Genomic DNA, 25,225 nt, shown 5'->3' with positions numbered 1-25,225 from the left:
TAGCACTGTGGCCTAATGCACCAATGCAATGACATAGTGGCCCTAATACCATATAGCACAGTCGTCCAATGCCCGAATTTGGTAGCATACAGTGTGATAACATAGTGCTGGTGGCCCTAATGTTATACATGTAGCACAGTGGCCCAATATTCCAATATTATGGCATAGTGGTCTAATGCCCCAATGTGATAGCACAGTGCCCTAATGTTATAACACAGTAGTCCAATGTCCCAAATTGATAACACAGTGGCCCAATGCTCCAATGCGATGGCACAGTGGCCCTATATAATGTTATAGCACAGTGGCCCTTAGCACCAATATATAGCATAGTGGTCCAGTGCCCCAGTGTGATAGCATAGAGTTCTTCATGTTACAGCACAGTGGCCCAGTGCTAGCTTAGTGGCCCTATTGTGTGATAACATAGTGGCTTTATGACATGTGATAGCATACATCATGTAGTTGCCCAACACACCAGTGTGCTAGAAACTAGCATCGTTATAAGATAATGGCTCCAACATTATAACATAGTAGCCATGTTATACGAACTTATTATCATTTAGATATATTAGAATTTGTCTTTGTTTTGATATAAGAATTTTCTTCAAAGAACTCAAGAATAATACATGTTTGGTTTGTCTATCACATCACTTTTGAATTTTGACTGTATTTTGTCTACATTTGTAGCATAAGATGTGATGAGTGCAAAAAGTTAGATGGTAATTTGATAGTTTCATAATTACTTGACAGAGGTCAAAAAGTGACTGCGAGCATTGCCCCTAAGTACTGAATAAAAGAGTTTGTTCAATTTTTAATGAAGATAAATGTCAAATAGTTCAAACTATCAGTTTGTATTTATTTCTGTAAATATGATGAGTGGTTTTAATTAACATTTAAAATGGATTTACCCAGGGACCCTGAAATATACGTCTAATTTGCCTGAAGTCTTGTAAATTTGTATTTTGAAAATCAATCAAAGTTGAATGTGTAGGATGAGATTTTTCTGTTCTCCATTAAGGTATTAAGTTTATAATATAGATTATGTTGAAGACCCAGTAGCTGTATTAAACTTTGTGCTACATTTTCATTAATTTTTGGAAATGTTTTGATCGTTTGAATTAGCTAGATTTTGTATATACAGTACTAGTCATTTATGGTACTTTGTACACTGACTTGATGTCTGTATGTAAACAGTGCCATAGATATTCTGAACTTTTGTCAACAAGTTCGAAATTTGTTGCATTCAAAATTTGTTACACGCTGTGATATACTGTTTGATTACTAACTAGGCAATTATATATTTCTCAGCAAAATCACCAACATGAGAAAATAAAAACAAAACTCTGAAAAATCGAGTTCATGTTACACATGTTGAGACAGATGTAATTTGGTAGATAGGTATGTGGGTAAAATCTCCCTGAGTTCCCAGGTTATTTTCCTGCAATTCCCCCATTCCCATACAGTACCAGGGGGTGGAAATCTGCAAACTTTACCAGATTTAAAATACCTTCTCTGTTATCAGTGTTCCCACATCTTAGCAAAAACACTGGTTTATGGGGAGGCAGGGTGAGGTGAGATTAAGGTACATGTATGTGTATACTATGAATTGGACTGTGATATTTTCGTATAACTCATTTATTGTGTTACTTTATGTGCCAATAACTGCAGTCTTTCAGATTTGTCTTTACTTATACAGTTAATATGTATGGTCTATTAGATATAGAAACCTACACCAGCCTATCAATTTCTAAAACATCTATATTAATATCACGGTTCTAATTTTCCAGAGATATATATAGCATGAATGAGATAAGCACATGGAGGGATACCATCAAAGAATGGATCAAGCGACAGGATAGACCTAAACATTCTGTGGAAGCGGGCATGGAAGAGATGGAAATTAATGGAAAAGCCGAACAAAGTCTTGCTTCTTATCAGGATGATGATATTGCCATGGTTGCTATAGAGGACCATAATGGCAACGAACATGGGGCATGTGGGGTTACCATGGCAATGGAGATAAGTAGCGGCTTAGCACAGTGCAATTACCATGGATACGGTGACGACAGGGTAAAATCTATGGAGCTGGAATCACAAGGATCAGAAGATGCCGTCTTTGTAAACGGGAAAAGTAAAGAGTCTGTTGGCAATGTCATTCAGGACACTTTCCTGAAAGCAAATATGCCGGAAGCAACATGTTTTCTGGCAAGAGACTTACTACACATGTTTGTTCACCAAGAAAGTACAGACATTACGCTTATAGTGCAAGACAAGAGGATTAAAGCACACAGGTAAGGTTAATGACCTTTGACATACTTTGACCTTTGACATACATTCTTTGTGAATACAATAACAAGATTGTTTGTGCCTACACTCCACAATATTGTTGATTGGTTGTGTTATCATTTTATATTTTTTAACAAATATTTATTTACATGAAGAATCAGACATATTGTGATATCAAATGTACTAATAATGATAATTTATTGCTGTTACTAGGCCAATATCAAATGTAGTTGAACACTTGCATGTTATGACAGGTCAGAAGTACTGATCGCTAGTGCTATGTACATTTGTTGTATTCCTGTGATGGGTTTTGTGTGTGTACACTTATAGGTAATACAGTATATACTATAATACACACAGGCAATACAGAAAACAAGTTGCCATTTATGATGGACGTTACAATGTAGGGTGTTGCAAATTGTAACAATTACAGAAAACCGGCCATTTTGATGATGAAACAAAATGTTTACAGCTATGTTGATGTTTGTTTATCAGCATTCCTCCCCCCCCCCCAAAAAAAAAAAAAAAATAAAAAAAAATAATAATAATGGTAAACTTTCTGTAACAAAAGACTGTGCTAGGGTACATTTGTAGTTGGTTGCTATTGTTGCATTTGGTGGAACCTACTAAGTACTGAATAGACATCTTTGAAGAATTCTTGTTCATTGTGAGTGAGTGGTCGAATAAGTAGATCTTGTCTGGGTCTAAAGATTTATGCATATTACCACAAGATGACTTTACAAAAGGTCAGACTCAATACAACTATCCAGATTTAGAAATGATTGTACAACATCACACAAGCTATAGTAATTGAACTTCATTCATTTAGCAGTGGAGGGAGGGGATCTGGCATCACTGCAATACTGGACTTCATTTTCACACTTCAGTTCTAACCAAATTTTGAAAACTTTCACGCCTTCAGTGATAACAGGTTCTATATTTACTACTGAGATGTTAGATTTACTGCTAATGTGATATACAGTGTTGGGTTTCCAGTTTGTATCTTAATGTGTTTACCGTGTTTTTTACATCATATCCATCATAGTGATGTGGCCGCTACAATATTTACACCATGGTTTACATTATATATAAATGTAAACAATATCGCACTTGTGAACGTTTGTTTAGGGGGAGGGGTTTAGGCCTAACAGAACAATGTTATTGTCTCTTACAGCAAACAAGTTTTAAAATGAATCGGTACTGACAGGTGCTCATAGTTAAAACAGAGGATATGAAATAGGAAATGAATTATGGTCCAGTTGTTGTCATTAAATCAATAAATTTTAGTCTTCTAGAAAGAGATGACATTTCTCTCTAAATAGTTCATAAGTCTCATATATTATTAGTATAGGTTACACTTGTTTATTTCTAAGGAATTAACAGATATACAGTATGTAGTAAGTAATTTTTATTTAATTAATTTTTTATTGTAATTATTTTATTAACACATGGGATTATAAACAGAAAAAATATATATCACATATTTGGAAGATAGAAACCCCCCCCCCCCCCCCCCATGGACTTATATGTCAGAGTATTAAAATAAAACCCACATGTTAGAATGTCATTCAGAGTACATGCTTTCAGTGTGGATAGTGATGCAATGTACATGAAAGATTATTCATTTGATAAGAGTGAAAGACACGACTTCCTGATTTTAGTGTTGAATGTGGGGAGAGTGATTGAATATATACATACGATGGTACATGTAGACATGTTATAGGTGACTGATGAATACTTGGAAGTCATTCTGTGTTCTTTGAAGTGAAGACAAGGAATACTAAGTAGTACAGTACAGTACAGTCCAGTGCAGTGCAGTGCAGAAGTGCAGTACAGTGCAGAACAGTATAGCACAGTACAGTGCAGAACAATACAGTACAGTACAGTACAGTTCAGTGTAGTACAGTGCAGAAGTGTAGTACAGTGCAGAACAGTGCAGTATAGTATAGCACAGTACAGTTCAGAACAGTCCAGTGCAGTTCAGAACAGCACAGTATAGTGCAGTACAGTGCAGAACAATACAGTATAGTGCAGTACAGTGCAGAACAACAGTACAGTGCAGAACAGTACAGTACAGTGCAATAGTTTAGAACAGTACAGTGCAGTGCAGTACAGTACAAAGCAGTACAGTACAAAGCAGTACAGTACAAAACAGTACAGTACCATGCAGAACAGTACCGTACAGTGCAGAACAGTGGAATACAGTACAGTGCAGTGCAGAGCAGTGCTGCTGTACATTACAGGACAAAGCAGTACAGTACAAAACAGTACAGTACAGTGCAGAACAGTATACTATATAGTATAGCTATAACCTATAGGGACAAATCTTTCCATCTACTCTAGTAAGTATCTGTTATCAGTTGCTTATTCCACAAAGAGGATACTATATTGTGTAGTTTTCCTATCTCACAAAAATGTATCAATAGTGACATTTTATGTCAGCCCCTGACAATGTCGAACATTTTGGATTATTCGCATTCATTTTCTGACTCTGTGAATAGACAATATTGTATATACTTAATGTGAACCCAGATGCCAAAAACATTCATTCCTACATTGAGTATATCCAGGTTTGCTCTGTTAGTATAGCTGTGTTGCTAAACACCAGTTGAAGGCTATACGCATAATTATGATAAACTTTACAACAGATACCACAGTGTTCAGTTGTAATTTTGATGTTATGTAAGAAATGAACAACACAGAATGAAATTACCGGATTATACAGGGTACTATTAGATGTAACAGGTGATGTGAAAAGTGATTTACAACAGCTGGTGCAACACACTGTTTATCATACATGCATGTTGTGGGTCAAAAAAAAAAAAAAAAATGGGGTTTTTGCTATGAGTCTCTCAGAATTATATCAACACAAAAGCCCATTCTCATATTTCTGTTACTCCCTTGGGTGCATACTATCCATTGCAGCCTCTAACTTACTGCATAGAATGCAATCATTCACATAGCAACCTCAATCCTACCAGGTCCTCAATAATTATTCAGTGGGTAATAGTCATGGTTCAAAGCTGCCGAATGACTTTATCCATTGACACCTCCTGCATCGTTTGTACTATCCTGTCTGTAAAAGCCCTGTCTTAAAATAGGATTTAGGAGATCACAAAATGTATCTTATTTCAATTTTTGCTGACGTGACCCTAAAATATTGCAATGAAGATACCATTACTTGGTAGTGATATTTTCAGACTTTAATACTAATGTTTACACTGATATCTTAAAATAGCAGCAAAGTATGACCTAATTTGGTAAGTTTCAGCATTGGAGTTGTGCCATCAAGATAAACATAAGAGATATGTACATGTATCTAAACACTACATCTTCAGTTTCAAACCATCATTTTGACTGTAACGCTGAAGCATAGTTACTGTACAGTCAATCACAACTCAAAACATCACCAATTTTATGGTCATGACAGGCTAGCCCAGAGATATTGCTCTCAATTTTGTTCTGCAATATAACACCGCGATCATGAACATCAAATATCTTGCTAACAGCAAACAGACAAACACAGAATATTTTCTCACATCATAAACTTTAACCTTATGTAAATATTAGAAATTCAAGATCATTATCAAGATGAAATTTGTATATTAATATTTTGCAGCTTAGTGAATCTATTTAAAACTTTGATATCAATTCATACACATAATAATATTGATAATAATAATGTCATATAACTGGTTAAATAGATCAATCAACAGAGAGCAATTAGCATATACTATCTGCTAGATATTAGTTATGATTAATAATTTGTAGACAGATTATGAAATAGATACTAGACAGATTATTAATGGACACATGTACTGGATAGATTATGAAATTAATATTAGATAGATTATGAAATTAATATTAGATAGTTTATGAAATTGATATTAGATAGTTTATGAAATTGATATTAGATAGATTATGAAATTGATACTAGTAGTACCCCAGCCCAGAGAGAGAAAGAAGGGGGGGGGGGGAGATATGACATATGAAATGGATTGTTGCCAGATAATGATATTGATGTATAGGCACACCAACCAAATAGAGCATTGACCTACATGTATACCACTCCTACATCAAATTGTTTTAATTTCAATTTAATACATATATTTCACTGAAAATAAATAAATTAGAGCAAAAGTGTGAGTAGAAATTAATTTGTAGACATACATGTAGGGAAAGCTACATTTTACATGATACATTGAAAGAAGAGTGACCTGAGATGACATTGTTTACCATACATGATGGATTGAGAGAAGAGGACACCATTTGCCGTACATGTACATTGAAAGAAGAGTGACTTGATCGAGATGACATCATTTGTCATACATGTACATTGAAAAGAAGGGTGACTTGATTGAGATGACACCATTTGCAATACATTGAAAGAAAGTGACCTGAGATGACATTGTGTGCCATACATGATACCATGAAAGAAAAGTGACATTGGGCAACATGGTGTTTGCCATACATGGTGTTTGAAAGGAGGAAATGACATGAATTGTGGAACAGCAGAGGAAGGAATAAATTCATATTTACTCTCAGAATATAATGCTGATGCTCATTAAACTTTTCATGATATGGTTGTCTGAATCTTTGTTTGTTTTCTTTGTTTGTTTACAGGTTTATTCTGTGTTGTCGGTCTGTCTACTTTACAGCCATGCTATGTGGGGGATGGGCAGAGAGCTCAGCTGAGGAAATAACACTCTTTGAGTAAGTAGAAGATGAAATCTGTTGACATCAACTTTTCATTCCCAAAGTAGGGATGATTGAAGTCAGCAGAAATAATATATTCATGGTTAAACAATGAATATTCATGAGAAGTGTTTTACACTGAGGGAATAGGCACTTAGGAGTCATGAATATTTGTTGTTCAACCATGAATATATTATTTCTGCTGACTCCCATCATGCATTGGCCCATAGCAAACATACTCTGTAAAGGCACAAGATCAACTGGGTGATGTAAAATCATGAAATGACTCTCCAAAACCCATAGTTTAAGAAAATGTGTCTATTTCTTGTTATATCACATTTATGTACATTTCAGTGTGAGTTGTTCTACTGCATTGGCAGCGTTATATCACATTTATGTTCACTTCAGTCAAATTCTAACATCCAATGTATATTTCGTTCATGTACATTTCAGTGTGAGTTGTTGTACAGCACTGGCAGCGTTATATCACATTCATGTACATTTCAGTCTAGATGACATAATTCTAACATCCAATGTATATCACATTTATACTACATTTCAGTGAGTTGTTGTACAGCATTGGCAGTGTTATATCACATTCATGTACATTTCAGTTGAGATGACATAATTCTAACATCCAATGTTTATTTCATTTATATGTACATTTCAGTGTGAGCTGTTCCACCGCATTGGCAGCGTTATATTACATCTATGGAGGTGTTATGGAGGATCCTACAGATACAAGTATCGGGTATGTACTGTTTCAAACGTCTGTAGTTCTCTGATAACAATAATATAAGAAAGAATATCCTGGCAGGAAGGAGTAAATTTGCAAACCCCCTCAAGATGTGTAGAATTATATCTACAAAGAAAGAATAACAAAATACAAGAAGTTTGTGTCTGTCTTTTTCAGACACTTCATTGTAGTTGGCTGGTGTAGAGAAATTCATTTCACTCAAAAAAAAAATATCACAAAGTAGTTGAATATATTAAAGTTAAAATTTGAGCAAAGAAAAAGGAACGTTTTTCAGTTACTGAACTTACTGGTAGATATAGGAAATATTGATATACAGTAACTTATGTATCTCTTTTCTTTATTTTTTTTGGAAAATGATCAAGTTGAGAAAATTTGACAGTAGGATGAAAGCGTCTTTCTTTAATGAAATTAAAATATATGTAGGAATTCTGATATGATTTACAGTATTGATACTTAGCTGATTTTTATTTCAAATATTGGATTGGTTTTTGATACATAATTTCAATATTTGGTAATGATGTTTGAAAGTAAACCTTTGTGTTGTAACTCAAAACAGATGAAGAGTATGAAGAACTGTAAATACAAAACTTACATTTTAGATGAATTAGGGCCGTGATAAATTATTTCAGGAAAGAATTACAAAAAGACTTCATTGTATTCCAGGATACCCAATGTTAATGACAGCTGGTGTCTGCCAGTTTTGAGGTTTGTAGACTTTGTAATGGTAGGGTGAAGGAGCTTTGCACTTGACGGTTCATCAGGCGTCATTCTTGTAGAGCTGTTGTAGCATCTCTTTGTGTTCTTCTCTATTTCTCATAGCAGTCACTTTGCTAACTATGCCTTTGAAATGCCAATGCTTTCTGACTCTGCTTGTGTTGTGATGGACTGATTGCCAGTAAAAAGAAGACCACAGTGGAAATTACAATCACGTTCAGTTCCAATGATCAAACATGTGACCCTTATCAAATACAGCAGAAATTAAAATTGCATTCACTTTCAGTGCTCAAACATATTTTATAAAAGAGCTGCATGGTTGATCATTTGAAACTGAATGCAATTTTAATTTCTGCTGTATTTGCTGAACACTATTCATCAACCTCATTGGATCTTGAAGGTAGATGTTTCAAATTCAGGACTTCAAATTAGCTGTAGTCTAGGACACACATACTAGTTAAGATTGTGTCAGGACTTCCAAATCTATTCAATGGTCTGTCAGACCAATGGAAATCAATTGAAAGTTGTAACTGAAATAGTTTACTTGACTAAATTTGAACCCAAGATTTATGGCGTAGCAGAACAAAATTTCAACCATCACATAATTCCCTTGTTTTCTTCAATGTTCATTTCATCATATTTTTATTGCACATAGCTGAAATGAACCCTCAAGTTTTCATATTTATACCAACATTTTTTCAAAATTATAACCTGTTCAAACAATTCCTAGACTAAAAAAATTGACAATTCTATGTGATATGATTTAAAAAGGTGGCAAGCTTGAAATTTTTCACTGTTACAATTTCAAAGTAACCACAACCAAGCAGACTTGGAAAGCACAGCATATTCTGTTTCCATGGTAACATACCATGATCTCCCTATCTCTCCACAGAAGCCTAGAATAAGCAAATCAGAGCTGTAACTTTGCCAGAAAGCAGTGCAATTTATACTATTACTACCGTTATGAAACTCTTCATCTTTTTAGCTGCTGTGTCATCCATATTAGCTCTTCGCTGCTGGAGAAATATATCAATTTGCCATTTCATTCTAAGTTTGAAGCAATGACGGCTAGCCTTCATCATTCATAGATAATTTCAAAATTTTAAAGTTTCAATAACATGCTACAGATGTATTAAAATATCAGTAACATTGCATCAAAAAGATTTCATTTTAGTAAACAAATGTAATAATCTGGATCTTCAAAACTGATCAGATCATTTCTATTTTCTACTTCCTCTGTTTCCTATTTTTTATATTTATGAAAATGATGGTAAGAGTTTCAAAATAGTAAAATTTGTATATCTAACATCTCAAAGTACAATATTTATTTGATTCAATAGGGAATTTGCAAACCCGCCATGTTGAATGTTGCATCATGGGAAATGTGATAATAAATACTAATCGATTAGTATTGTAAACAATGTTGATACATTGTTTGTAACCACAAATAATCAATTCATAGTCATCCTAACCATTGTGTGAAGTTAATTTTATCAGTAGCTCCAGATTAGGTATTACAATAACCACAGATTATCCCATAATCCTTTGTGTCTGAGCATGCTCAGTCTGGATTACAAGTTCCCTATTTTGATTCCATACAAACCCTTGAATACACTCCTTTGATTTTTGAGTATGAAGGATGCCCTCTCATGCCTAATGTGATTGGTGGATTGGTGGCAATCAACAACATCTAACATCCAATATTAAAGGTCATTTGTTATGTAACAAGTTATCGGGGTTCCATTTTATGATGTCTCCAAAGTGGCAGTTATAAAAGCACCTTTCTGATTGGTCAATAAGTTATAGGATAATGGCATGTTTTGGACATGTGAGGGTGGGCTACATACACAGAAATCATACAAGTGTGTTCAAGGGTTTATAGAGCAATAAATGAAACTAAAAAATGAAATTAAAAACCTTTGATAAGTCAAGTGTGATATCAAATACAGTATTTAGTTATGGAGAAATGATCCATCAGTTATAGACTTGACCTTTGACCTTGAGCGTTTTCTGTAGCTTTGTAAGGATCAAAATCATGAACATTTTCAAGATGGCAATATTTGAGTCAAATTGTCAGCAAAATAGAATGAAATGGCAATTTAATGGAGTTGGTGTAGTTTCTTCATCCCTGTCAGATTTATATCACACTGTTTGCAGAATAACAATATATTGTTATGTTAAGATTCTCATACCATGTAATAGCCAATACATCAGACTAGGGTTAAAATCTGAAAGTGAAACACAGACTCACAGTTATTTGATCATTGCTATCAAACAAGGTGGTCCAGAACAAAAGAATAATCCTGTCTAATCCTTCAGATTCATTGATAAGAGATAGTATTAATCCAAGACCACAGGATTCAAACATTGGGGTTTAAGAAGCTTTACCAGTGTAGTTGCAAATGTTACTTAACAACCTGTACCTCTTACATAGCTATTTCCAGTTACAGATTATCAATAAAATTATAATGAAATTATAATTATAATAACTAACAAACAAACAAACAAACAAACAAAAATGAAGAGCAAAACTTTCAAACCAAACAGTACTTCTTCAAGATGCCAAAACATAGAGTGAATTCAGATTGGTAAAACCATTACAATGTAATGTGAGAAGTAACATATATGCTAGTTTAGCGATGAACATGTTGTGATGTGGTGGTGGTGATGATGGTAGGGGATGGGGGGCATGACACAACTTATCAACCCGACAGTGAATTTCAAACTCAGTCACCTCAAAGACTTGTGACTTTTTAAAGCAGTTAGTAATTTTGATCAATACTTGTCAGTCAGTCATTTATCTGCTGGGCATTCCTGTTTTAATTTGTTGCATTATAAACCCAAGTGGGTGGGGCTAGTATAGGCACAAAATAATAACCAATATTTTTAATGACTCATAGCTTGTAGATTTGACCATACAAACAGTTGACTAGACAGATCATACACAATGATCACAGTTTGTGTTGACTCTACTCAGTTACATTGTAAATATGGCTATCTTTAAACATGGTAGACTATCAAAGAGTAACGCAATTCTTGCAGGGGCTGTAGCTGTTCATGTCATGTGTTTGTTTGTTTACTTTTTACAGTGAGTTGGTACAGATGTCAGATATGTATGGATTAGATGGACTTAAAGATAACGCAGCTTTTATTCTAAGAAGAGATAAGTGCCATTTTTTTCACAAGGTAGGTTGTACTTTGTATACCTGTCTGTGTCTCCATGGCAACCAAGGCCCAGCATTGATTGGTCTTGTTGGGACACATACACCATGTCAAACTCATCCTGAAATGTACATTACCTAGAACTAAAAACCCATTTTTCCAAATAATTACTTATAAGATTAATCAAGTATCATATCAGTATCAACATTACTTGAAGAGATTATGAAATCTTGTGTCATCATTGTTTGATATCAATCAATCAATCAGTCAATCAATCAATCAATCAATCAATCAATCAATCAATCAATCAATCAATCAAGTCATTTATGAAGTGCCAGTATCCAATGCTAAGTAAAATTCACAGGCGCTGTACATGTTGCAACCTCTGCTGAAAACATATGTTTTACGGTTCTATTAAAGATAGCCATATTTCATATGATATAAGTCCATGATGAAATGACGTACCTTTCATAACAACTCTGTGTCAACATGTTTTGATGCTTAGATTAAAATTAAACTGTAGGTGTCAAAAACAGCTATCTGGTAAGAGCTTCAGAAAAAGTTGGTCCAAATAACAATGACCTATGTAATCATTATGTCTCCATTGCTAACGCACCATTAATTATGTAAGAACCTGGGATTGACTCCTTGGCCTTTAAGCTTACAAAATTATCAATCACATATGGTTTACAGTGTCTAACTATCAAATGATGGATAAAAAATCAATAAAAGTTTGAAATTTATTTGTTGTCAGTAAAATAGGAAACGACAGATTGATATAATTCTTATATGCAATAAATTAACCATATGCACCTGTTACTACATTCATTATAGATAACATTCACCAGATAAATTTTTTGTGTCTCAATGCATTTTCCTGCAGTATATTGAAAAAAAAATCAAAAAATTCTCTCGTGGAGAACAGTATTTTGTACTTATTAGTAGAAATTAATAAAAATCAAAAATGTGATAATAACATGCGTCATGAGTCTTCTTCATATTAAATAACATGTAATATTAGTCACTTATTGATTGGTTTTGAGCTTTTTTGTGAAGGGTCAGGGCAAATAGTTTTGATAGTACCTTTTGAGAGTTTGTCTTTACATAGAGATAAAATCTACCTGATTTTGTTTGCCATTTCACTAACATTCAAACCAAAAGAAGGTATCACAGAGTTTTTCAAAATTTGTTCACAGGTTTTGAAAATGTCACACACAAAAAATGAGAGATTAGAACAAGAATTGGTATATACACCATTGTTATACTTTCATTCAGTGTAATATATCGAAATTAGTATTCCTACATTGACTTTATATAGTAAAGGATAGGTAAACACCAAATTCGGAGTGATAAGAAATTGCTGAGTTAGTAGCACCATGTCACTCTCAGGGGACACACTGTTTCTACTGTATTTCCCTTAGCCATGTAGTACACGTTTGTCAAAATTGGTATTCCAACATTACCCTGAGTATCTGAATATATTCCCACACTGAGTAACTCTTTCCATTCTATTTTGCCCCTAGCCATGCAGTGCATGTCTGTCTGGAGTACCGGAATGTCTGGCATTGTCTACAGCCTATGGATTACATGCAGTAGCTGAAAATTGTCTAAGGTAAGAATACATAGATTATGTTAAGTAACTGGTGATTTATTTGATGGTATGGATTTCAATCGTGTTTCCATAGAAACAGATGTCTATTTATCAACCCAATATAATGATATAATTTTGAATTGTATATTTTAGTGATGTTGATATATTTTGTGGCCATTGTTGAGGGTAACAAAATTAAAATGTAGGTAGTGATTTCCTGCCTGGCAGTCAAACAATAAAACACCTGAATTATATCTCCAACATACAAATACCGTATACCTGTGTACACCTCATATGTGATATTTACTAAATATTTTAAGGAAGAAAGAATACTTTGTGAAGTCAGTGTTTCATAAAACATGACTATAGAACAAAAACAACATATAGAACACTCCTGACAATGGCGACAAGACATCAGAAATTTTTTTGTATTTGCTTACAAAATCGTTTTGACTCGAATTTTTCTATGACGATTCTTCCTTGCAAAATAGGATATGCTTATTCTAATCACTTTAGTGTATTTGTGTCAATTCAAATGTCATAGGCTATGCCTAGTAGTCATGTAGAAACCTGTAATAAGCAAGTTCAGCTGGCAGATGTACTCAAATAACATTGCTAAATGTCAGGACATGTGGGTACAAGAATAGCATCAGTAAAGAGTTTGGAAAACATGTTCATTTCAATATGTATTTAGGCCTGACAATATAGAAATAGTAAATGTGTATTTATGATGCACCTGTTCTGCTGAGAGCTCCTGACGCTCACAATTATTATCCCTGGCATGGATCTATAACACTAACAGCAATGGCCCTTTATACTTCCACAACCTGATGAGCATACAATCCATTGATGCCTCTGTAAGTGCATAGGGTTAAAGCATTCATACTGCAACCTCTGTCGTACCAGGTCCCCAATTATACAGCTGGGTTGACTGAGGCACAATCATGGTCCAAATCTAGCCCAAGGACTTAAACCATTCAGAAACAAACAGCAAAGGCAGAATTGAACCTGTAAACTACAGATTCCAAGCCAGCCACTCTTAACCATTTGCCATGATGACTCCACTATCCCAGTTATTTCATTGTGCTGACTCTCTCTATTTCCAAAGTTTTTTAGTAGGGAACTTGCAATCCAGACTGAGCATGCTCAGATGCAAAGGACTATGGGATTATCTGTGGTTATCGTAATACCTAATCTTGAGTTGCCAATAAAATAAACCTCCCACAATTGTCAGGGTGACTATGAATTGATCATTTGTGGTTAAAAACAATGAAACAATATTGTTTACAATACTAATTGATCAGTATTTATTATCACATTTCCCATGATGCAACATTCAACATGGCGGGTTTGCAAGTTCCCTGTTGCAGTTATCTGTGAATATGTGTTCCATTCATAAAATACTGAGGTTGATTACCTGTTCTGAAGCAAAAAGTACCTTATATTCATTTTAGTATAAAAGATAGTTGACATGTAGGTGTTCTGTTTTGTGACATGCTATAATGACACTTTTTGTTTCTATTTCTCCATCCAAGGTGGATAACTAAACACTTAGATAAAGTATGGAGTACAAAAACATTTGCAGTTCAAGCTCAGGAAGTCTTACAACACTCCTATGAATTTGCTACAAGCACATTGGTAAGTATGTGTTTTGTTTTATACTTTTGACTTGGTCGTTCCGGTGTTTAGAATGGCCTTTCATACCAGACTATGTATCATTATAAAGAATGTCAACAGGAGTGTTATGGTGTTCAGAAGTCCTTTACAACTAACTTTTACATGTTTGTAAATGGTTCAGAGAGGTACATGAAATACACCATATTCCAAAATTGTTTTCATAAATTGACTTTGTTCTTTACTTTTTGTACATAGGGAGAAGACAATGTTGTAGCCGTGGCAATGCAATGTGATAAACTTTTGACAGGTCTTCCTCATGTCAAGTGGGTGGAGTCTGTTCGTCACCTAGCAACTAGTCTGCACTGTTATTGCATCGATTATATCATAGAAAACTTCTACACTATAACAAATCACAGATCATTTACCATTTTACTTGCCGTAAGTAGTGAAATTCTCTTCTGTTGTTCCTTCACCACTTTGCTTGCTAAGTCACGGATAACAGCAAGCCATCATGGAAGACAGACAACTACCAAAAATGACCTACAAATTCATCTTTTACAGTAATTACAGACAAGTCATGTATGGAGGTCGTTCATTCTCATATATCTCCCCCCCCAAACTATGGAACTCTTTGCCACTTGACATTCGCCAAGCCTCCAGTCTGGATTATTTCAAAACAAAACTGAAGACTTGTTTGTTCACCAAAGCATATGGTGTGCTTTAGCCAATCAACGCTACTGAACAGAACATCGCTCTGGAAATCGGTGCTATAGAAATTTGATTGATTGATTGATTGATTGAATTATGTTTGACATTATTGTTCCTTTAATTGTATTTATTGTTAGGATTTTTCTCAACTGTCAATGGAAAATCTAATTTCATATGCTTTAAATTCAAAAGTTCCTAAACCATTGTTTGCAGGATATGGCTTGGAGTAGTAATTTAGTGGAGGCCATATTTCTCACTGCCATAGAGTCTCTAAATGTAGAGAACGGATGCAAGATGTTTGCCGTAACTAATGCACTTAGACAGAGGTCAGAATTTGAGGAGTGGAGTCAGGTACGTTTAACCTTAAACCTGATTTAGAACCCTCAAGGACAAGAATTCAAGGAATGATTAGAAATCTATTATATAGTAGTAAGAATCCCTTGATTATTGAAAATAAGCTCGCATTAGTATTATGAGTACAGTATTACCTACTTTATAATATAAGATATGATGTGTTATCATATACCTATGTCCAGATCAATCGTTCTAGATGACATTTAATGCGAAATATCTTTTGTGATATGGGACCTTAGACATCATGATATTCACATTAAACGTCATCAGAAAACACCTCTGATTGGGCAAAACATGTCGATTCTAAACATAAAGAGACATAAACAAAATGGTGGCCGATTTTCGACACTGAAGTTATTGATATCGTGTATTCCACAACACCGGAATTTTCAAAACAATGAAATTTTGACGAAAATATCCATACCCAAATGATAATATTTATGATCGTAAATTCATAACTGCACTGTACAGGTACATACATCGTTTAAACAAAGAGATGATATTGGGTAACAACCTCATAATATTTCTCTTTTCTGTAATATTGTTGTTAACTTTTTGTATCTCAGGATGTGATTGGATTATTGGATGATACTCATAGTAGTATGATGACATTTATGACAAATAATGTCAATCATTTGATGCGATCCAAAGACTGGCAGATCGTACCGGAAGATTTGAGAGAGAAAATAAAAAGAGGTGAGAATCGTGGATTCAATAAATTTATTGAGTAGAGAGAAACATTATGTTTAGTATTGTTATTTTCAGACGTAGCTGTAGACTAAGAGTTTCATTATTTGCACTCTCGAAACCACTCACTTGAGTGTTACAGCCATACAGGTTGTAATTAGTAGAAGACATCAAGAAACAGAGTGTAAATGAGATTTTCCGTGAATTGTGATAATTTTAAGAACATTTCCATTGTATCAATTTGTTGTAGATGCTGTCTTTGTAGATGATACAAAAAGAATGTTAGCTCCTAAACCAACTCTGTCCAGTTCATTTGGGGTAAGTATCTAGAGTTGCTGTAGTATTCCTTCCTAAAGCTTTTAGGGTATGGATTTTTCCTCTTAGAAAGAATGCAATTCAGGGACTATTTGCTTTGAGAATCAAAGAAGTTGGAATCATCTAAAACTTTGCCATATGAAGGCGTGTTCCAGGTACCTTTGAATAATTACAAAAATCTATTTGTTCACCTTATTTTTTCCTTTGAAATCATCAGTCTATCATATTCTGTAGAATTTATAGTCCTTTGTGGTTATTTTGATGGATGATGTAGGTAAATTTGTTACTCAGCCATTTTAATGTGTTTATGTTTTTCACAGGGTACTCAAGGTCAGTCTGGTTCATCTCTACGGTCTAGTATACCTAAAAGACCAAGCAGACTACCCACATCACTACGGAAAACAACCCCAGCAACAGACGGACAGTTTGCAAGGCCTAAAACTGCCATCCCTGTAGTCAACAGGACAAAGCCATTACTAGCAACAAGACCGCAGACTGCTATGTCAACTGCAGAAAAACAGAGTAAAGAAAAATCAAATGTGGTCCAAAGGCGACCTGTGACTGTTGGTCGATCTGATTCAAGGTCTGAAAGAGGTGGAACACCCCAATTGTCAAGGAAGGCTCCAGTACAGATGCCTAGACCCACAACTTTACTGACAAAGACAATGACTGTTGCCACAAAACAGGACGATAAGACAAAAGCTCAAAAACAGCCAACTCGGCGACCTGCAAGTGCTAGTCCAACTGTGCTAAGAGTAGCTAAACCTCCCGTGACAACAATAATAAGTCCTTCGTCCCCAACAAGTCCAACAGATACTAGACCAGGTAGACATCCAACGAGAGTTTTCACACGGTCAAAAAGTGATGGAACAAAGGAAAGACCTTTAAGTGGGTCACAAAATACAAATGTGGGAACTGACAGGAAGGAAAATTCCATGAGTACTACCAATCAGGATCCGGCAGTCCGACCCAAGTCGAGTTTTAGGAGTTCCGGAAGGTACACAAGGAGTAGTACAACACCGGTGACAAGCCCCCAAAAAGACTTTACTGAAAGAATCAAATCTCCCAATCCAGTCAGGAGAAATGTATCCAACCCTGTGAGAACTGAATATAGGACATATGTAAGAAGTAACACCACACCTGTGACTAGCCCACAAAAGGAATTTTCTGATAAAATTAAGTCTCCTGCTCCAGTTAGACGGAATGTGTCCATGTCCAGTGCAGTCAGATCAGACTATAGGTATGCAAGGAGTAATACTACTCCGTTGACAAGTCCACAAAAGGAAATAAAGTCGCCACCTGTAATGAGGCGAAATCTTTCTAGTCCTGTGAATGCAAACTGTCCCAGTCCGGTCCAGGAACAAAGTAGCCATTCTCATGTTGTTCAGTCAAGTCCTGGAACAAGATCCAGCATCCCAACAAGTCCAAGAATGTACAGAAGTCCAAGAACACAAAGCAGACACAGCCCTGAGAAAGTTCAACTTCAAGACCAACCAATGGACGTTGATGATCAGAGGCACTCGCAGGGATCGTTAGGTTACTCCAGCAGTGGTTATTGTTCATCTCCAAGGCGAGGAAGGATATCACCTGTTAAAGGAGAAGTTTTGTCACCTAGGAGACCAGATACCAGTGATGCAGATTCAGGACAGTCTTCTCGAGAAGGTTCATTTTATAGCAGTACAAGTGAATATTCCTCAAGAGAACCATCAGTCAGGTATGCTTCATCACCAGACCCAGTTTATGAATCAAGAGGTATGTCGTCTCCACAGTCACCACGACATTTCAGGGTGCCAAGTTCACCAGGTCGGCACTCACAGTCTCCGGTTGACGCAGATCTACAAATGAGACCTAGAAACACATCAAAGTACAGCACAGATGATGAGAATAAATCAGCAAGCCCCTGGCGACGGCAGAAGGAAAACACTGTACAGAATTGCACAACATGGACTGCCAAATATGAAGCAGCAAATAGATGTGATGTGACATCAGAAGCACAGGATGTGACAATGAATGCATGTAGTTCCCTTTCCCCGGAATCATCACCCGGATCACCGGGAAGAAGGTTAGGGAGCAGAGCCAGACCCAGATCTGGTATCCCCAGGCCTATCAAATCCCCCAGTCCTACTCAAGGGCTGCACAGTGTCAGTACTCCCCCAGAAACACTTATTCCAGTTAGGACGTTTCTCTCATCAAGGGATAGCTCAGAGAGGAGAAGCCTGAAACAAGGAACGAGGGAAAGTCATGGAGCTGTATAAATTATACAGAAAAATTATACAAATATTTTGAATATTGTTCAGTACATGATAAATTTTCAGCTTGGTGACAAAATGACATCGACACAAAATATGTAGGGATTTTATCTATGGAATTCAGCCATGACAAACAGCAAGGGGAGGGGGGGGGGGAGGGGCAACCTATTTCTGGCATTCAGCATGTGAGTGAGGGGAGGAATGCATCTTTTATGATTTGTAATCCTATTTTTGGCAACTAGCAGTAAATTGCTGGTGGCTGATGGTTGCTTGCCACATACCAGCACTTTGCATCTTGTTGTTAAAAATTTGTTGGCTCAGAATCGATCAATCACCAATTTACTATCTTGTTGATGGTGATTGGTTGATTGCTAAGCTGACAGTAAGCACCAGGTGGCTTTGGATAATTCACATGTTTGCAACCAATTGCCAAGTACGTCATGCCAAGGTCATGGTGACTGGTGGTGTCACGTAATGTTAGATAATTTGCACTTGATTGTTAAGTTTCTGACTGTTGGTGATTGAGATCCAACTTAATAGCAAATTTTTGGTGTTGGCAATTTATCAAGAAATTTCTGCTTGCCAATGGTTTTATATATTTATTTTGGAAATCTCGGCTGTTGGTGATTAATTGAATGAGTTCATGATGGCCTGCAGTCGATCACTTCGTCTAAATTGGCATGTGATTAATTTCCAAGTTACTGGTTGCTTGTGATTTATTTGAAAGTATTTGGTTGCTGGTAATCAGCTTTTACATTGGTAATGGTAGTTCACACATCTGTAAATATCTGGTGGTTAATGATAAGTTTCATTGGTGGTGGTGGTGATTTTGTATAAATGCCTGGTGGTTGTTAGTGAGTAGCATGTAAATTTCTGGTGGTAGTTATAATTTCTGGTAATAGTGTTAGTCACAAAATGGTACTGTAACACCATACGAGTGCCAATATTTCACTACAAGTGCCTCTCATATCACATGACATGAAGCACTGTATAAGGTTCCATCTGATTGGTTAGAAAACAACAGGGGAAAATACACCTTGTGCCTGTATGAATACATATAAAGTATATGTTATCCAATCAGCGACAGCCTTGTAATTGCTTCATATCACCCCACTCTTACTATCGGCAATCCAGATAAGAAAGTGCATTTTTTCAACCGCACTAGGGAGCACATTCATGATAACTTTCATCTCTTAGCCTAAGGGGTTCTATCTTTCATGGGAGCACAGTAAAATGTAATCTCTCTCTCTAGTATTCTAGGGGGCATTAAGTAGAGTATTCTAAATTGTTAACATTGTCCAAATTGTAATTTTTTATAGTGACTCCCCCAAGCCTACTTATGTGTAGAAGCTTTGTCTTTGAAGAAGATCAATAACACAGCCTTACCAGCACAGCAGAATCTTCCCCAGCAGTACCCCTTAACTGTAGCCAAGTGATTGATAATTAAATCACAAGCTGAGAAGGTGGGTTATGGTAGAAATGAAAGGCTGTACATGATTGGCTTATGACAGCTGATGGGTCATGGTAGAAATGAAAGGCTGTACATGATTGGCTTATGACAGCAGATGGGTTGTGGTAGAAATGAAAGGCTGTACATGATTGGCTTATGACAGCATATGGGTTGTGATATAAATGAAAGGCTGTACATGATTGGCTTATGACAGCATATGGGTTGTGATATAAATGAAAGGCTGTACATGATTGGCTTACAGGAAGGCATTGGGTTGTCATCTAGATAATGTCTACATGCTATTGGCTTATGACAACAGATGAGTTGTGATGTACAATGAAAGACAGTTTGGGATTGGCTTACAGGAAAAATAGGTTGTCAGCTTGATGAAAGAGTGAACTCAATTGGTTCAAGTGAGCTATCATATAAGGAAAAGATCAAGACTGAGTTGCTATTGGCAACAGACAAGTGAAGTAAATAAGATACTGTAGTTGATTGGTTGAAAACAGCAGATGAGGTTTGATTTTAAGAGAAGGTAGATGATTGGTGCATCAGATATTACAAATGAAACAACATGACCTCCATGTACAGATGTCATATACATGTACATGTAAATTAAACACTCAGCCAATTGGCTTATAAAGCAGATGTGTTTTGATACAAAGTACTTGATTGGCTCATCAAAGCTTATATGATAAATGAAAGACTCATGCCGATTGGCTCATTGATCAAATGTAAATTTTGATCTGTTGTACATTTTTAAAATGCATGATTAACTTTAAGAAAGAAGGATTCTGCTGGTGATGTGAGAATCAGTTTCTTGTAATCTGTCATCCATGATTGTATATACTGACTTACATCCATGGCACGACTTAACATTCTGAGCCTGATCTCGATGCAAAATGAATTTTTTCTCAAAAGAATGACAAATTATTGCAAGATATCTGGTCCAAGAAACGTAGTGACAGAAAATGTTGTAATGTAGTAGTATTATGGGGTTAAGGTGCATTTTTTTGGAAATCTGAGAATAATTTTTGGATATACTAAGTTATTTTGAATTTTGTACCATCAAAATTAAATTGTTAACTTGTGAACTATGCATTTATGACATACTTAAACTCTCTTTTTTATACATGTTAAAAAAGTAAAAAAGTGTTTCGTTAAGTTTTAATAGAATCATCGGATTCTGTGTTCTCACCCCCACATCAATGTCAAGCACCCACCTGGATTAGAGTAACAGAAGACTGTTTCCAGCCACAGCACTTTCGTCAAATTTTACATCAAACTAAAAACCCAATTTCACAAAATAATGAAAGCATTTTTAAATAGAGCAGCAAATCCAATCAGATTACTTGATACAAGAGACTTAGAATACAGTATCCAATCAGAGGTCATGATACAGCATGCTTCAAACCAATCAGATTGCTTAATACAAAGTACACTTGAATTGAAGCCAATCAGATTGCTCATTACGGGGCACATCTTCAAAAGCCATACAAACTTGTTTATATTTAATAATGATGTGAAAAGTTTAGATAAAACATGTTTAGAGAATAAATAAAAACATAATTACTGTACTCTGATCTCCCTTCTAAAAATAGGAACAGGAAATTATTTTTATGGAAATTGTAAACATGAAATGAGTCAAAAAGTTGCAGGTCCGAAAATTTGAATTAGTTGATATGAATTTTGATTCAAAAATGGATGGACATTGATATATGAACATACAACCACCCAATTTTAATGGATACTTTTAGTAAAGGAGCTCCAACAGGTCACACGAAAACCAAGCTCAGTTATGTGAATTTTGGTGGAGGGTTAGCGTTTGTACAGCAAGTCAAGTATACTGACACCATTGCAGGTGTAGCCAGACATTCTTCTCCAAGAATGTTCTGTTATATCACAGTGGCTGTCGTCATGGCAATACAAACCACAAGATCTTATTGAATTTAGCACATGATGTACAAATCCTCCAAAAGATGTGTACCTGGTATATAAAAAAATACAATGTTATTAAATTTCAAATGTTGTGTCTTTAATTGTCAATGTTACTTTATCTTTGGCCGTATTATTGGTGTATTTGTATCATGTGACAGTCACATGACAAGGTTGCTGTAATTATGTGTCATCCATAATTCACACTGAAAGAGGATGTGCAAGAAATCTAAGCCAGTTATTCATTGTCTAGGTAACCATTAATACCTATTCACCATGGCAACATGTCTATGACTAATCACCATGGCAATATGAAATTTATGCCCTTATCTCCTAATCACCATGACATGACCTAATCACCATGGCAACATGCTATTTGTAATCTAATTACCATGGCAACATACTATTTATATCCTATGCACCATGGGAACGTAGTATTTATGACTTGTTCACAACTGGTCCTGTCAACATGGCCAGCCTTGGCACCGAGATCACAGAACATGCAGTGTTTCTTTCAAAACTTGAAATTTGGGAAATATTTAGATATTATTATTTCCACACCTTTCAATCAGATATGCTACCTCAACATATGAAAAAAAATGTTATGTCTTTTTTTCTTGGAAATTAATTAAACTGAACAATAATTATCTATAAACCAACAGTCACAGAAAATTAATAATTTCCCTGAATCTAGTGATGTAAGTTTCTACAAGATTTAGTCATGAAATCAGAAAACTTCAAATCTTGATTTCCGTCTGTTCTTCCTACACTGATATAGCTCTTCCTTATTCAAGTAGTATTTACATTTACATTTTATGCAAATTTTTTTCTTTATTCTTGAAGTTTGTTGCAGTGTAGAACATTTCTGTGTACATACTAATCAAATACAGGCTTATAGTGACTGTCAAGATGTTGTTTATATGTAAGGATGTTACTGATTGGATTATCAACTAATAACCTGTGTAAGGATGTTGCTGATTGGTGGTCATTGATCTGTTGCTGATATGTAAGGATGTTGCTGATTGGTGACATCAATCTGTTGTTGATGTGTAAGGAGGTTGCTGATTGGCTGATAAAGTAATGACCACATGCCAACCAGCAGTTAGTAAAATAATCACTAATCCATAGCCACGTATCAAAATTCAAAAAAGATTTTGTTTGTTAACATTTTCTTTCGTAGGAAAAACTTAAAGTTCTTCTCAGTGGAATTTTTAATTTATTGAGTGAAAGAGCCCTATTTACTATTTTAAAAACCCAGAAAACTAAAACCTGAATTTTATTTTGGAAAGGACATCAAAAGATTTGATATGAAGTGTACAAGTTGAGATATGTCAAACTGTTACAAAAAAGTTATCATTCCATTGTCCCGCCATGTAATGTCCATTACTTTCCTTGAACTTTGATACAGTGATTACAGTGCATGCAAGAATAGTATGGTGTTTGCGTTGTAAATTTAGACAAATTATATATAATGTATCTACATAAAAACAAAGAAACTACAGTGAGTTTTAGTATGTCTTTGACATAAACATCACAGATATACAATTTGTATATGTCTACAACTGTACAATGCCACACTATCCTTGCTGACCCTGTAATTCGTACAACAGTTTATGTTAGTTTCAGAATTATTGAAACATTTTGACAGTCTTTCATAATATAAACATGACATCATATTTCCAGAGAAAATTAACTGTGATTTCATCATCTTGTCCCATCTCGACTCTGTCGTGTTTTTATTTCTTTTCTGAATTCACTTCCTGTGACATATGTAACTTTATTCGCCCAAGTTCTCCAATTACAAGCTGTATGATATCAACAGATAAAGACACAATATTTATATTCTGATATGATGCTAGATAATATTTCTAGTCTGTGAAATCCACACTGCTGTATTTAATAGATTCTTGACTCACAATCACAATGAACACAAATTTAAATTTCTGATCATTAACCCTGGGGCAATGGTATAGTCAGAACATCATGTTGATCGCCTGGAACAAGGGAGGATATCGCTCATATCCTTCAACACAGGAGTTACGTCTCTCTTGTTCTGGACCGCTGGTGTATTCTCCATTTCCAGTCACTTATTCTTTTCAACTGTCCACTTTTCTGTCTTTCAAAATTGTAAATAGGCAATTTCATGAAACAATACTAACAAGAGTATATTACTTTTGCACTTTTACCTTGCCCCTTCCTAAAATGTACATTTCCCCCCTTTTCTACTGTTCTGTATTTTTTTTTAATGAAAAAAAAACAGACCTTGCAATGATTTTGTCTTTTTTCTGTGTAAAGTAAGTGAAATCGTCTGATGGTACCCAAAATCAAATTTTCACACCTTTTTTTTTTTTTTTTTGGGGGGGGGGGGGGGCAGTTTTCTTCAACGATTCTGATAAAAGATCAAAGTTGTTACAAAAAATTGGTGTAAACAGATGGAATGGTACTATAATCAGATGATTTCACTGTTGCAGAGATTGTTATCATTTAAAGATTTTAAAGTTATTTGAGTCTTTAGGTAAACGAGACTTCTTGTCTCAAGCTCTGTAGAGTTAGAACTACTGCACCTGTTTTCCTGTGCATTCTTGTGCAATGTCTAATGTTATTCATTTTCAATTATCTCTTTAATTCTTGACAGTTCTTGCTGTATTTTTAGTTACCCAGTCACAGTGCAGTGTTTTCCCCTGAGACTGAAAACTTCATCATGTTGA

The 25,225-nt window shown here is 35.3% G+C and overlaps 1 protein-coding gene across 3 annotated transcripts in view; it reads left to right on the top strand.

Moving 5' to 3' along the window:
• LOC144440913 (uncharacterized) overlaps window positions 1–24,848 on the top strand; it is a 41,105-nt gene extending 16,257 nt beyond the window's left edge. Inside the window, exons 4-16 of one of the 3 annotated variants that reach the window (XM_078130370.1) lie at window positions 1,785–2,288; window positions 6,907–6,996; window positions 7,649–7,729; window positions 8,399–8,440; window positions 11,539–11,635; window positions 13,135–13,223; window positions 14,738–14,840; window positions 15,075–15,257; window positions 15,741–15,878; window positions 16,448–16,577; window positions 16,819–16,886; window positions 17,204–18,945; window positions 20,452–24,848. In XM_078130370.1, coding sequence (XP_077986496.1) covers window positions 1,785–2,288; window positions 6,907–6,996; window positions 7,649–7,729; window positions 8,399–8,440; window positions 11,539–11,635; window positions 13,135–13,223; window positions 14,738–14,840; window positions 15,075–15,257; window positions 15,741–15,878; window positions 16,448–16,577; window positions 16,819–16,886; window positions 17,204–18,945; window positions 20,452–20,479 — 3,295 coding nt within the window. In that variant the 3' untranslated portion in view covers window positions 20,480–24,848. Of the gene's footprint in view, window positions 1–1,784; window positions 2,289–6,906; window positions 6,997–7,648; window positions 7,730–8,398; window positions 8,441–11,538; window positions 11,636–13,134; window positions 13,224–14,737; window positions 14,841–15,074; window positions 15,258–15,740; window positions 15,879–16,447; window positions 16,578–16,818; window positions 16,887–17,203; window positions 19,266–20,451 lie in introns of those variants that run through there. The other 2 variants (XM_078130368.1, XM_078130369.1) reach the window with 2 other exon arrangements.
• The last annotated feature ends 377 nt before the right edge of the window (window positions 24,849–25,225 follow it).

This window comes from Glandiceps talaboti, chromosome 10 (genome assembly GCF_964340395.1).
Source record: "Glandiceps talaboti chromosome 10, keGlaTala1.1, whole genome shotgun sequence".
Lineage (NCBI taxonomy): Eukaryota > Metazoa > Hemichordata > Enteropneusta > Spengelidae > Glandiceps > Glandiceps talaboti.
Note: the sequence above shows the minus strand (reverse complement) of the source record. Positions and strands in the feature narration are given on the sequence as shown.